At 43.0% G+C, this 13,693-nt stretch overlaps 1 protein-coding gene across 1 annotated transcript in view; it reads left to right on the forward strand.

Moving 5' to 3' along the window:
• ptprt (protein tyrosine phosphatase receptor type T) overlaps nucleotides 1-13,693 on the forward strand; it is a 442,632-nt gene that overhangs the window by 251,544 nt on the left and 177,395 nt on the right. Inside the window, exon 16 of the mRNA XM_056300890.1 lies at nucleotides 1,031-1,166. Within this exon, the coding sequence (XP_056156865.1) occupies nucleotides 1,031-1,166 (136 nt within the window). The remainder of the gene's footprint in view (nucleotides 1-1,030; nucleotides 1,167-13,693) is intronic.

The following is a 13,693-nucleotide window of genomic DNA, read 5'->3' on the forward strand; positions in this document are numbered from 1 at the left end:
CACAGCAAGAAGGTCCTGGGTTCGAGCCCCAGGGTAGTCCAACCTTGGGGGTCTTCCTCTGCGTGGAGTTTGCATGTTCTCCCCTTGGCTGCGTGGGTTTCCTCCGGGTGATCCGGTTTCCTCCCACAGTCCAAAGACGTAGGTCAGGTGAATCGGCCGTACTAAGTTGTCTCTAGGTGTAAATGTGTGTGTCGGCCCTGTGATGGCCTGATGGCCTGTCCAGGGTGTCTCCTTGCCTGCCGCCCAATGACTGCTGGGATAGGCTCCAGCATCCCCGTGACCCCAATTGGGATAAGCGGTTTGGATAATGGATGGATGGATGGACTTCTGTCCTCACATAATAACTGACAGCCCAACTGATATCTTCAACAGATCTGAAATGATACCAAGTAGTTCAAGTGAAAAGAATACAAAATAATGAGTTTCACACATGGTCTCTATATTTAATATTATTTTTTTATTTAAATCTCAATTTCAAAGATGCTAAATTCTGAAATTATGGAATTATTTTTTTTTCTTCTATCTCAAAATGGACTTTCTAGCTCCCCAAAATTCATGTTTTCATGTTGAAGTAAATTCTTTGTCTGGAGAGGGTTTATTTCATTGTTGTTTTGTTGTCATTCCTGAGTCTGTCCATGGTGGATCCATAACCTTGCATGACATCTATATGTTTACAGATATAATAACACTGTACTCTGTATGAATGGCATGGTATGTGGTCAGTGTTTGTAGTATCTGTGTTGGCATTGTCTTTGATGTTAAAGTGCTTTGTGTTTGCGTGTTTCCATGTAACTGTAGTGTGTGTTTGCCTGCCTGAGTGTGTGTGCGCACATCTGTGGAAAGGATGGCAACCCAAGGTAAACTCTCTTTCCCCTTTTATGATCTTTCTTTTGTGTGTGTGTGTGTGTGTGTGTGTGTGTGTGTGTGTGTGTGTGTGTGTGTGTGTGTGTGTGTGTGTGTGTGTGTGTGTGTGTGTGTGTGTGTGTGTGTGTGTGTGTGTGTGTGTGTGTGTGTGTGTGTGTGTGTGTAGGTGCGTCCACCCAGGACTCAGACGCCATGGAGCCAGAGAAGCAGGTTGACAGCACGGTGAAGATGGCCGGAGTGATTGCTGGGATCCTCATGTTCATCATCATCCTTCTGGGTGTGGTGCTCACCTTCAAGCGCAGGTAGGTTAACCCAACGCTCGGAGCAGTCCATGTAACACTGGGTGAAAATGTGATTAGATAGGTGAGCAGACAAATAGATGGTACTTTGACATAGCTTAGAATAAGTTTAACTCAAAAGACTGTGAGAAGGATATTGTTTGTTATTTTGATGATGAGCTTAGAGCTCGAACTTCACCTGAGTTTCAAGTCTGTACATAAAAAATACACACTGTTGGATAGGTAGATCGGTACGACAGAACAGATAGATAGAAAATAAATCAGTGTTTTATGTGTCAGTTGATTTGACTGGGAAGGACCACACACTTCTTCACATGTATTTATGTGAGAGTGTACCAGACCTTTGTAAAAAGGCTGGTAATATATTTACTCTGTTTATGTCCATGAGGCAGATGATAAACATAGAGAGAATGGTAGGACTAAAAATATTATGAATCAGGATAACTTGTTAGTTTTTTTCCCCCCCAGCAAAAAGGCTGTTTTTTGGTCTTTGTCATCATGCATATTGGCTTTTCACATCACCTGCTTTTTCTTTCCTTCTGTTGCTTTCTCTCCCTTTCTACATTCATCTCACCCCTCTCACCTAGTCGCATACTCCGCCGTTTGATTTTTTTTCTTTCTTTTATTACTCACTGTTTATTTTGATCTCCTTCATGCTTTTTCACTCCACACTTAAGACACGTGATAACACAAAACACTGCTTCCTGACACATTCACAACATGGCAGTCTTTATTTACCTCACGCCTGAAACTGAAAGCCAGCCCGAGCCCAAGCAGTCAGATAGCATGCACCCAAGAGCAGCTTTCAAATCGCAGGAAGGCGAAAGAGGAAGCTCGCTGTCTCGCTACATGTGGCGTAGTAATGTAAGTATTGCATGGTCTGACTGCCAGAAGCTGGACCACCATCCTGAGGGTGTTTTAGCAAAGCACTGCTAAGTCGTGTTCTCAATACAAAGCTGCAGGGACGAGCTTTATAAGGAATGCAAAGAGGTTGAGTTTTGCACGTTTTTAACAAAATGGCAGCATCCTCATTTTAGAGATGTTTACAATCGCTGCTCAGTGTTCTGAAGAAAGACTTCATTGTGAGACTGGGGAAATGGTGGCGTGACAGGAGTCCTTGGATTTGCTTTAAGGTTTTCGAGCCATCTGCCCTTCTCGGCATGGCTTTTTTCCATATACCGCAGCAGTTGTGCTAAATGCAGAAACAGAGAGGAGTGGGGATTGGGACGCGTTGTGGTCCTCCTTGACAGATTTACCCTGCATTTATTTGTCATTTATCCTGCACATATGATATTAGATTTTTTTTTTTTGTACAGCGCTGCAAAAAAATATCTCCATGGGGTTGATACGCGAGGCTATTCCATGCTGTATAGATTTGCACACACAGACAATAGATACACATCACGCATACAAACACACACTCACACTAAAGTTACATGATTTTGCACCTTCAGCGAAGCAATACACCAACTGCACCATCATTCTCATTTGCAGACTCATACAAAAATAGGGCTTTGGAATATCTGGGAATATTATGTCTTGCAGCCATGCACACACACACCCATGTAGTGGGGAAAAAAAGAGTGGGAGAGGATGAAAGGCAGCGCACGGGGAATAATACGAAAAAGAAGAAATGTGGCTGCTATTATTGCTAGTCTGAAAATGACATTACATTCATTTCACATCGGCCCACAGAGAGAAGGGAGTCAGCCTGGGATTTGGTGGGGGTAAGGGGGTCATCTGGCCATGCTAATCAGAGACTAACCCAGGCCACATAAGGGTCTCACCACCTCTAGGAAGACTGACGATTAGAGAGAGTGTGATGGAGAGAGAAAAGAGGGATAGAGAGAAACTTAAAAGAAGAGAGGGGACAAAGGCAGAGAAAGAAAAAAGTCGAGAGTTATTGGAGGGGTGAAGGGAAAATGACGGTGAAATGAAAGGAAGGAAGAAATGAACAGAGGAAGAAGAGAGTGAAGCCTAAGAGAGGATAAAAAAACAACACATTGGTTAACCTGAAAGGTTAGGGAGTTCAAGCGTGCTATGCAAATCATATGTTAACCAGGGTCAAAGAATGTCATAAAGATGAATAGGTTTAAACAGTCAGAATCATGTTTTTTGCCCATGTAAGTTTGTACATACATGGAATTTGACTCCGGTTTTGTGGCTCTCTCAGTGTACTTAACACAGAAAAACAACACTACAACACAACAATCTTCAGATATATACACAAGAATTGACTATATACAGGCAAAATAATAGGTGATAAAGTGCAGCGGTGCAGAGAATATACCAGAAATGCTGAAATAGATGTTAGCAGGTTACTTACATACATGCCTGAGGTAGATGGATATGACCGAGCGTACCGGTATACGTACAATTTATAGTACAGTATACACAAAATGGTTGTATTTATTGACAGTGTTAAGCATGCGTTTGAATGACAGCCTGCAGAAAAGAGAAAAAAATAAGTTGGGGTTGTATGTATTGTGTTAATGCTATTTGGATGCCAGCTTGTCTTACCAAGGACAATCCAGACCCTTAAATATGAGTGGTCTGGACCAGGTGGAACAGCGAATAACCAGTCGACCCCGGACCCAGCAGGCTGGGGGCTGGCGGAGAACAGAGATGTGCTGAGTGTCAACCACAGAGAAAAGGTCAAAGCTGCAGAGACAGGACAGCGAGAGAGTGTGAAAGGGAGCGAGATGGAAGTGGGAGTGAGCAAAAGCAAGAGAAACTGATAAAGAGTAACAATTGAACAGAGAGAGAGAAAGAGAGGGGAGGTCAGGGCATCAGTAGAGAAAAAAAGGGGAAAAATGAGTAAACAAGAGGAAAAAATGATGCACAACAAGAGACAAAGCCGCTGCTGAAGAGAAAAAAATGAAATGACTCACAGGGAGAGAGATGGGTAATAAGTTACAGAGAAAAAAGAAACGGATCAGAATAAAGGAAAATCATAAAAAGAGGAGTGGAGTGCAGACACAAAGATGGGGTGGGTGGGGGGGAGGTTCAATATATCATAGGCAGTTTGCAAGGGTCATCTATATTTTATGTCACATACTTTAGCCATTGGGTGGCTTGGTTTAAAAAACATGTTTTTTTTTTAAATTGAAAATGTTTTACATGTCTTTCAGGGCCCATAAATTATTTCAGATCCAAACTTTGTCAGGGGGAGAGCACAGTGGCTGTCCGATTAATCTTTCAGATCGGTGTTACACGTGTACCGAAGGCCGTTCAGAGTGGACCTTCTGTCTCAAAGAGGGCGAGACAGCATCCCTGCTAATCTGACGTAGCCTGTGTAGAACGTGGAACATGACTGAAGTCTTAATGGGGATCTGATGTTTCTCAGGATCAAACAACCGAGCCCTGCAGAAACACTTTTCACAAAGAGGCTAAAGAGAGAATGAATAAATAATAAGGAATGAAAAGCACTCTAAGTGCTCCCCCCCCCCCTCCATCTTCTTCTTGAGGCCAGAAACACAGCTAACGGGTCGAGAAAGTGTTTTATTTACTTATTAAGGTAATTTTCGCTGTCGTCTTTAAGGAGGCAAATTAAAGAGCAGATGATGTGGTTTTGTTGGCTTCATCAGAACGTGACCTCCAGCGCACACTCGGGCGGTTTGCAGCTGAGTGTGAAATGGCCGGGATGAGAGTCAGCATCTCCAAGTCTGAGGCCATGGTTCTCTACCAGAAAATGGTGGATTGCTCCCTCTGGGTTGGGGATGAGTTGTTGCCTCAAGTGAAGGAGTTCAAGTATCGCGGGGTCTTGTTCACGGGTGAGGGTAGGATGGAGCAGGAGATTGACAGGCAGATTGGTGCAGCATCAGCAGTAATGTGGACGTTGTACCGGACCGTTGTGGTGAAGAGGGAGCTGAGCCGGAAGGCAAAGCTCTCAATTTACCAGTCAATCTTCGTTCCAACCCTCACCTATGCTCATGAGCTTTGGGTAGTGACTGAAAGGGTGAGATCACGGATACAAATGGCTGAAATGAGTTTCCTCTGTAGGGTGTCTGGGCTCAGCCTTAGAGATAGGGCGAGGAACTCGGACATCCGGAGGGAGCTCAGAGTAGAGCCACTGCTCCTTCACGTCGAAAGGAGCCAGTTGAGGTAGTTTGGGCATCTGATTAGGATGCCTCCAGGGGACCTTCCTTTGGAAGTTTTCCGGGCACGTCCAGCTGGGAGGAGACCCTGGGGTAGACCCAGAACTTGCTGGAGGGACTACATGTCCAATCTGGCCTGGGAACGCCTTGGGATCCCCCAGGAGGAGCTGGAGGGTGTTGCTGGGGAGAGGGACGACTACTGCGACCCAACCCCGGAAAGCGGCTGATGATGAGATGAGATGAGATTAAAGAACATTACAAAGTTTGAGAACAGAATCGTTTTTTGATTTCACCAAATTTATCGCAGCAGTGACCAGGCAGGGTTACCCACAAAAAGGTTTGTAGCCAAACTTGAGACGGTCCTGGAACAGCCACACTGCTGCACAGCAGACTGCAGAGTAGCAGTCGGTAGGGGCATACGCCAATCTGTATGTGTGAATGCAAATTTTTCAGGCTGTTTAGATATTGTAGAAAATACAAATAAAGGCCAGACGTTCTAGTAACTGGTCTGGTAGCAAAAATTAATGGTAGACATACGTAGCTTTATTTGTTTAGGCTTTTTTTTGTCAAAATGCATTCATTTGGTGCTGCTTTTTAACATTAAAGAATCAATGGTGTAGTATCAGTGCTAAAGAAATGCATGGCATTAGACTCTTACAAAGCCTACCGCTATACTTGGTGTAAATACAAAAAAAAAGGCCGATAAATATAGGCTGGGTACTTCTACAATGACTACCACGGCACATGTGCAACAGTGCTTTTGCAAGTAATGTGCAAGTTGGACAAAATCTTATTAAAAACTATGAAGACCAGAGAAATTATTTATTATGGTAAGATGAAGATGACCAGAAGAAATCAGCAGAGCGCTAAGGGGAACCACGCACGGCACATTTCTACATTCATAAAATCTAAGTAGCAGCACAGTGATGCCTATTCATGACACTGATGGGAAAATGACATAGGCATGGCAAGACTGATATCAGCCTAGCCGCCGCTACAAACACGTACACAACACAACAATCATACCATGAATCAGGAAAAGCTGCTGTTGGTCATGACTAGCAGCAAAATCCCCCCCCCTTTTTTTTAATTTTTTTTTATTTTCCCCCCTTATCTCCCCAATTGTACTTGGCCAATTAACTTATTTTCCGATCGGTCCTGATCGCTGCTCCACCTCCTCTGCTGATCCGGGGAGGGCTGCAGACTACCACATGCCTCCTCTGATACATCTGGAGTCACCAGCCACTTCTTTTCACCTGACAGTGAGGAGTTTCGCCAGGGGGACATAGTGCATGGGATGATCACGCCATTCCCCCCAGTTCCCCCTCCCCCCGAACAGACGCCCTGACTGACCAGAGGAGGCGCTAGTGCAGCGACCAGGGCACATACCCACATCCGGCTTCCCACCTGAAGACATGGCCAATTGTTACTGTAGGGATGTCCAACCAAGCCAGAGGTAACACAGGGATTCGAACCAGCAATCCTCATATTGGTAGGCAATGGAATAGACTGCTATGCTACCCAGATGCCCCCCTAAATTCCCCTTTTACATTACCGCCAAATGTTAGATTCCTGGCCTCAAAGGCAAACTGGTGATGATACAGCTGTATTATTAATATTGCACTGTTGTTTGCTTAAAGGGCCCTGACAAGCATGAGGAAAACATTGCTCAGTGGCAGTTTGCAGGTACTCAAAATGTTGATTAACGTGATTTGGACAAGACAATCAATCAATAAATCAATGTGCTTGAAGACAGGGGTCATTTTACAATCAAATCAGGAAGTGTACCTTCAGCATGAAACGACCCTGTGCTTGAGTGGACGCAGAATGCTGCCTGTCAACAGTAGCGTACGAAGGCCAGTGAGCGCAATATGGGTCATGAAAGAGACCATAGATGTGGACCGAGCTGTTGTCTGAATAGCAACAGGGTTGCCACGGGCACTTGTTGATGCTAAACAAAAACTTAGTTCCCCTAGAGGTAGCTCTCTTCAACACCTAGGAATTAACATAAACACAGAAAGACACACTTTCAAAATCATACACAAATTCAGGCAACACGGACAAATACACTGACGCAGAGAACAGACTACTTTTATTACCCGTCACTAAGAGCCCTTTGTTAAATGACAGACATGGGTCTGCTATAAATGCTAGATCTAAAAACCAAGTGTCCCGTATCTTGTTGAACAGATTGCACTGTGTGTGCGTGTGTGTGTGTGCGTGTGTGTTTGTGTGTGTGTGTGTGTGTGTGTAAAACTTTGTTAGTTTTGTTGAATGGTAGATACAAAATGTTTATCAGTGTTATTGCCAGACGGCTAGTTGTATGCCTGTTTGCCTTATCTGTCCTCTCACATGTGTTGACAAGTGTCTTTCTATGTGTGTGTGTGTGTGTATAGAGAGTCTAACTCTCTTCCTTAGGCAATTGAAGCCAATATTGACATTGGCAGTATAGACCAAGCAATGATGGAATCACACAACCAACAACGCTGCACACCACACACAAACACACACTCGTGCACAAAGGGTATTCCAGATGGGTTTGTGGACAAAGAAGGCTTGAGAAGAGGCAGGCACTTGTTTGCACAGACACCACTCTCAGCCAAAAACTTAAGATGATTTTTTCCCCCGATATTTCTTAGTTGGTTTTTTTTTTGTACTGTATACCAGCTCTTCGCCAATTCCTAATCACTGAGATTATTTAAAGCTGCCATCTTGGATGGTCTGAGAACTTGGCTTGGATCTGTAAATATTATCCTATCATGATAACACAGAAAGTTGAGTCAGTTCATTTGGACACAACATTTATTGGGAGAAACGTCTCATCACTCATCTAAGTTACCTCTTCAGTCTCAACTGACTGCAGGTATCCCACCCTTATAAACAATACAGTGACATAACGACCGAAAACAAGGATCACTTTCATATGCAAATTCCCGTAACTAGAGTTTCAATGGCCATGTGTACTATTCACAGAGGATTGGGGTATAGTTGCAATCACAGCATTGTAAGATGGTGACAGATGTACTCTTAGCCCCTCCCACCTTGGTTCAGGGATGGTTGTTCCCTCTGAACATAGATGGCCTCTTTGACTCCCCGTTCAAACCAGTGTTCCTCTCTATCAAGGATGTACACATCCTCATCCTCGAAAGAGTGGCCACTGGCGTGTAGATGGGTGTAGACTGCAGAGTCCTGGCCTAACATGTTAGCTCTCCTGTGTTGTGCCATCCTCTTGGCCAGCATCTGTTTGGTTTCCCTGATGTACAAGTCACGGCAATCCCCTGGCACTTAGCAGTGTACACTATATTGCCCTGTTTGTGCCGGGACCCCAATCTTTGGGGTGGACCCATTTCTGGTGCAGCGTGTTTTGGGGTTTGAAAGCAGCCAAGACGCGATGTTTGGAAAATGCATGTCTCAACTTTTCCGACACTTCCGCCACATAAGGAATCACCACTGCTTTATGCTTAGACAGCTGTTGTCCTTCTCCTCACCTCGATCGGCTGGTGAACTGTTTGGGCGTCTTCCTGGCTTTGACAAATGCCCAGTTAGGATAACCACACTTAACCAGGGCCTGTTTAATGTGGGATTTAGCCACTGTGTCAGTGGGGACGTTGTCAGCTCGGTGGTCCAGCGTCCTGATGACTCTCAGTTTGTCCTCCAATGGATGATGAGAGTCAAACCTTAAGTCCTAATCAGTATGCATTGGTTTACTGCAAATATCAACAATCAAATGTCCCCCATCGCCATTTACAATTTCACAGTCTAAGAAGGCTAACCTATCATTTTTCACATCCTCCCTGGTGAACTTGATGTGGTTGTCCACAGAGTTGATGTGGTTGGTGAAATGTGGTAGGTCTTGAGATTTAATTTTAAACCAGATGTCATCCACAAATCTGAACCAATGGCGAGGTGGTGTCCCTGGATAGAACATCAGAGCCCTCTTTTCCATTTCCTCCATATGCAAGTTGGGCACTATAGGTGAGACTGGGGAACTCATAACACAGCCATGCCTCTGCCTATTGTACTGCCCCCTGTATGTGAAGTACGTGGACTGAAGACACAGCTTCAGGAGCAGACACACTTGGTCAGTGTTAAGGGTGGTCATATTGCTAAGGGTGGGGTCTTCTTGTAATTTCATACGGACTACCTCCATTGCTTCATCAACAGGAATGCATGTGAAGAGAGATCTAACATCATAAGAGACCATTGTTTCCTCCCTCCCCATAATGATGCTCCCTCACCTTATCCACAAAATCCAGTGTTCTGAATGTGATGTTCATTACTGCCTACCAATGGATTAAGAATAGATGCCGGAAACTTAGAGATGTTATTGGTCACTGAGTTAATAATACAAACAATAGGCTGTAATGGCACATCCTGTTTATGCATCTTAGGTAAACAATGCAGACTAGCTGTAGCTTCCCCTGGGTATAATCTATCCATCCATCCATTATCTGAACTGCGTATCCTGCTCTCAGGATCGCGGGGATGCTGGAGCCTACCCCAGCAGTCACTGGGCAGCAGGCGGGGCAACACCCTGGACAGGCCACCAGGTCATCACAGGGCCAACACACACACACACTCACACACATTGTACAAAATTCTGACAATAGCATTGTACTGTTCCAACAGCTTCTGACAATCTGTCACTTTTTTCTTGTAACCACTACCTGGATTCGTTTCAGGGGCTCGTAAGTATTTATGTCGCTAAGTAACGTCATACATTTCTCATGATAGTCTGTCTGGTTTAATACAGCAGTGCATCTGCCTTTGTCCGCCGGAAGGATGATGAAGTTATTGTCCTTACCGATAGTCATGAGTGCATTCCTCTTGTCTCTGCTGATGTTGGATGGCGGCGCTTTCGTGTTGCCGAGGCAGGCTGAAACTTTCATCCACAATTGCCCCACTTTCAGGTCTGTGATGTTGTTTTTACAGATTGTCAATTCTATGGCTGTGATCAGTTCTACTAGCAGGATTTGCCTCGGCATGACAGCAAAATTCTGCCCCTTAGCGAGGATATCTTTCTTTGCTTGGGTGAGTTGTCTGTGAGACAGATTCTTCACCAACTTGTCCACATCACTGGCATGTGTCAGATGTCCATCTCTCTGACTGCCATTGAGGGTTCCATCTGTTGTCTGCCGATGTCTCTGACTTGCAGCAAGTAGGTCAAACTTCTTTTGCTGCCTGGTTTTTTACTTTCCATGTTGTGCTACACGAGCCTTCTCTGTGAACTCAATCACATGTTGGAAAGTGGTCTCATCTAGACACGACATAAGTCTCTGTTGGATCTGCTCCTCTTTGAGTTTCAAAGCGTCGATGGTAAAATTAGTTTATCTCATCCGTTTGTTCAACAGCTGGCTTTTTGTCTTCTGGAGGATCTTGCTAGCTCGGTGGCCCTTGACTGAAGATTTGGCAATATATACAGTGTTACATCATGCCAATAAAGCCATTTTGAATTTTTTGAAATTTGTTTGATTATATTAGTAGGTTCTTAGGTTAAACCTTGCTCTGTCTGCACCTGAGGCTGAATCTCAGGTGGTCCCTGTAGTCTGCCATCTTGCATACCGTTTGCTTGTACTCAAGTACAAGTTTAAGGCAATCTTCACCAAAATGAGTCAAAATAGCTTTATGCATGCTCAATAATCCAGGTAAGGAAATCCCAGAAAGTTGAATCAGTTCATCTGGACACAACGGGAGGAATGCCATAATAAATTGTACATTGGGGAAACTGAAGAGACGCTGGCCAAGAGGATGGCACAACACAGAGGAGCTAACGTGTCAGGCCAGGACTCTGCAGTCTACACCCATGTACAGGCCAGTGGCCACTCTTTCAAGGATGAAGACGTGCACATCCTTGGTAGGGAGGAATGCTAGCTTGATTGGGGAGTCAAAGAGGCCATCTATGTGAAGACAGAATGACCATCCCTGAACCGAAGGGGGGGGGGGGGACTAAGAGTACATTTGGTCGTTATGCCACTGTATTGTTTATAATGGTGGGATACCTGCAGTCAGTCGAGACTGAAGAGGTCACTTAGATGATTGATTAAACATTTCTCCCAATAAACGTTGTGTCCAGATGAACTGATTCAGCTTTCTGTGTTTTCCTTACCTGGATTATTGAGCACGCATAAAAACATTATCATGATAACAGCAGGAGTATGTTTTTCTCCAATATTCCACCAACCAAGGGATACAGTAGCTTAAATGAAAATGAAGGTGGTTGTTTAACCTGACATTTCTGCTGGGTAAACAAACCTCAACTGCTAAAATGTAAATTCCCTCAATTTCAACCCAATCTTGTATTCACTGGGACTCTATTAGGTTTGGGTGTAAAAATCACCCCCTAGATTCTAGAAAAATAAATTTCATAGTAAGAATGACAGAAAGAGAGGTAGCAAGTGACAGGGAGAGAGAGCAAGAGAGATTTGGCTAAACCGTTTTCTCTATGTCATGTTAAAGACAACAGACAACTTGGACTAGGATAACGTAAACCCTTGTTAAAATAAAGAAACATCAGTTGTTGCAGAGGTATTGAACTTTTACCATGCAGTTCAAGAACTGTATCAGCTGTGTCTTTGACTAGACATTTTTCCTTTCTGGCTACTATTAGTGCCGGAGATCATCCTATAAATTTGGTCGATCAGAGACCGCCAGCATCCAGTCCTGTTTCTATTTTATTCTTTAAAGTCAAAACAACACGTCATCCAGATGCTATAGAAAGATGATACTCAATTCTGGCTTCTGCAAAGCAGGCAAGAGTGCCAGCACACAAACTATCCTATTTATTGACCTTGCCTCAGTAAGTTATTTAGCGTTCTCACTAGCATGGTTGTAATCACAGCATAATCTCCTAAACTATACTGTTTTTTCCATCATCTACACTTGCCTTGAATAATTGTATAGCTTCATTAAATCATACATCAACTAGTCTCTCCCATGGAATAAAACAATTTAGCATCATAAAATAGTCGTTCTAAGCATCATTAAAATGACAATCTTTCAATATATAAACACAGATAATGGTGGTCGTAGTAATAATCATAACCTTTATTTAAATGATAACCACATATTTCTCAACAAGGACAATGTGATAAATTTGTTTCAGATCAGGGTCAAAATATGACTCCCACATTTTTGGCGGTCATGAAAAATCATAAACTAGATTCATAAATCTGCGCAAAATTTCAAATACACAGCACACTCTTTAATCCTCTAAACCACCGAGATGTCAAATTGTTAACGGCATTAACATTGTGTATTTCTGTGCTTAATTGTGAACTTTATGATGCTCTATAGGGTTTTGAGAAGTTGCTTAACTGGCTAGATCCAGCGTAGCAGCTGAGTCAGTATGTATGTATGTATGTATGTATGTATGCATGTTTGCTACTGTAATGATAACCAAGTTACCACTACATCCACCTTGATATTTTAATGACCAATAGCTCTTGTAAACTAATTGCACAACTCAAATGTGTTTCCTCACATTTAAACATATCAGCTTTGCCATGCTCTGTCAAAGCTCCTTTTAACAGGGTCTCTAGGCTCTGAGTTTGGTATCCAGGTTTACTGATTCATTACCGGTCCTTAAAGCTTCGTGAGAAAAATTTGAATGGTAAATTATTACCTTTTAATTGCTGCTCATGTTAAGAAATTTCTGCCCAAGACCCAATAATAAAAAAAGCAAAACAGAAAAAACAATTTTCTTCCATGGATTTGCCTATTTGTTGATTGCAGTGCACTTCCCCTGCAGGCACACAGGAAGTGACATATTTTACCTATTTTTGGACTGGCATTTATCTTCTGTGTATGTCATATATTTACATGATTTAAATCAAACACTTTGATTTTGTTTGTTGTACTCAAATGAAAAAGTATGTAAGAAGTCACAGTGTGAGAAGTGACGTGCAGTGATCCACGATTGTGGTCATACGTTATTCAAGCAACATCAAACCGAATTTTGTTATTCACGGGGAACTAAAACAGCCACCTCTTGGTCTGCCGCCATGGGGCGGAAATGCTTGCAAGCAGGTTTAAGTAGTTAAACATGGCCAGTTGGGGAAGAAATTGGAAATAAATTGCTTGAAATTGCATAAAAATCAGAAATCAGGAACATTTTATTTGTCATTTCACCTCATGCACTTGCACACAGCCCACAGCAGTGGGCCCACAGCAGTGCAACATACAGACAAAAACACATTCAAGAACTACAAGAACACACATTCAAACTAACACATATATCCAAACTAAATGGCAGATGTAAATTTATATCCCAAAATGTGAGATAAACTGCATAAAAAGAACGAAAGAAAGATATTAGAAGATATTTTGAGTTCATAAATGTTCTTATTGTGTTCCAAAACTTACATGTATACCAATGCTTCCGAAGGTATTGATGTTCGGTATTTTTAAGAATTTATATACATATATAATATAAAA

Source organism: Lampris incognitus, chromosome 2, assembly GCF_029633865.1.
Source record: "Lampris incognitus isolate fLamInc1 chromosome 2, fLamInc1.hap2, whole genome shotgun sequence".
Classification (NCBI taxonomy): domain Eukaryota; kingdom Metazoa; phylum Chordata; class Actinopteri; order Lampriformes; family Lampridae; genus Lampris; species Lampris incognitus.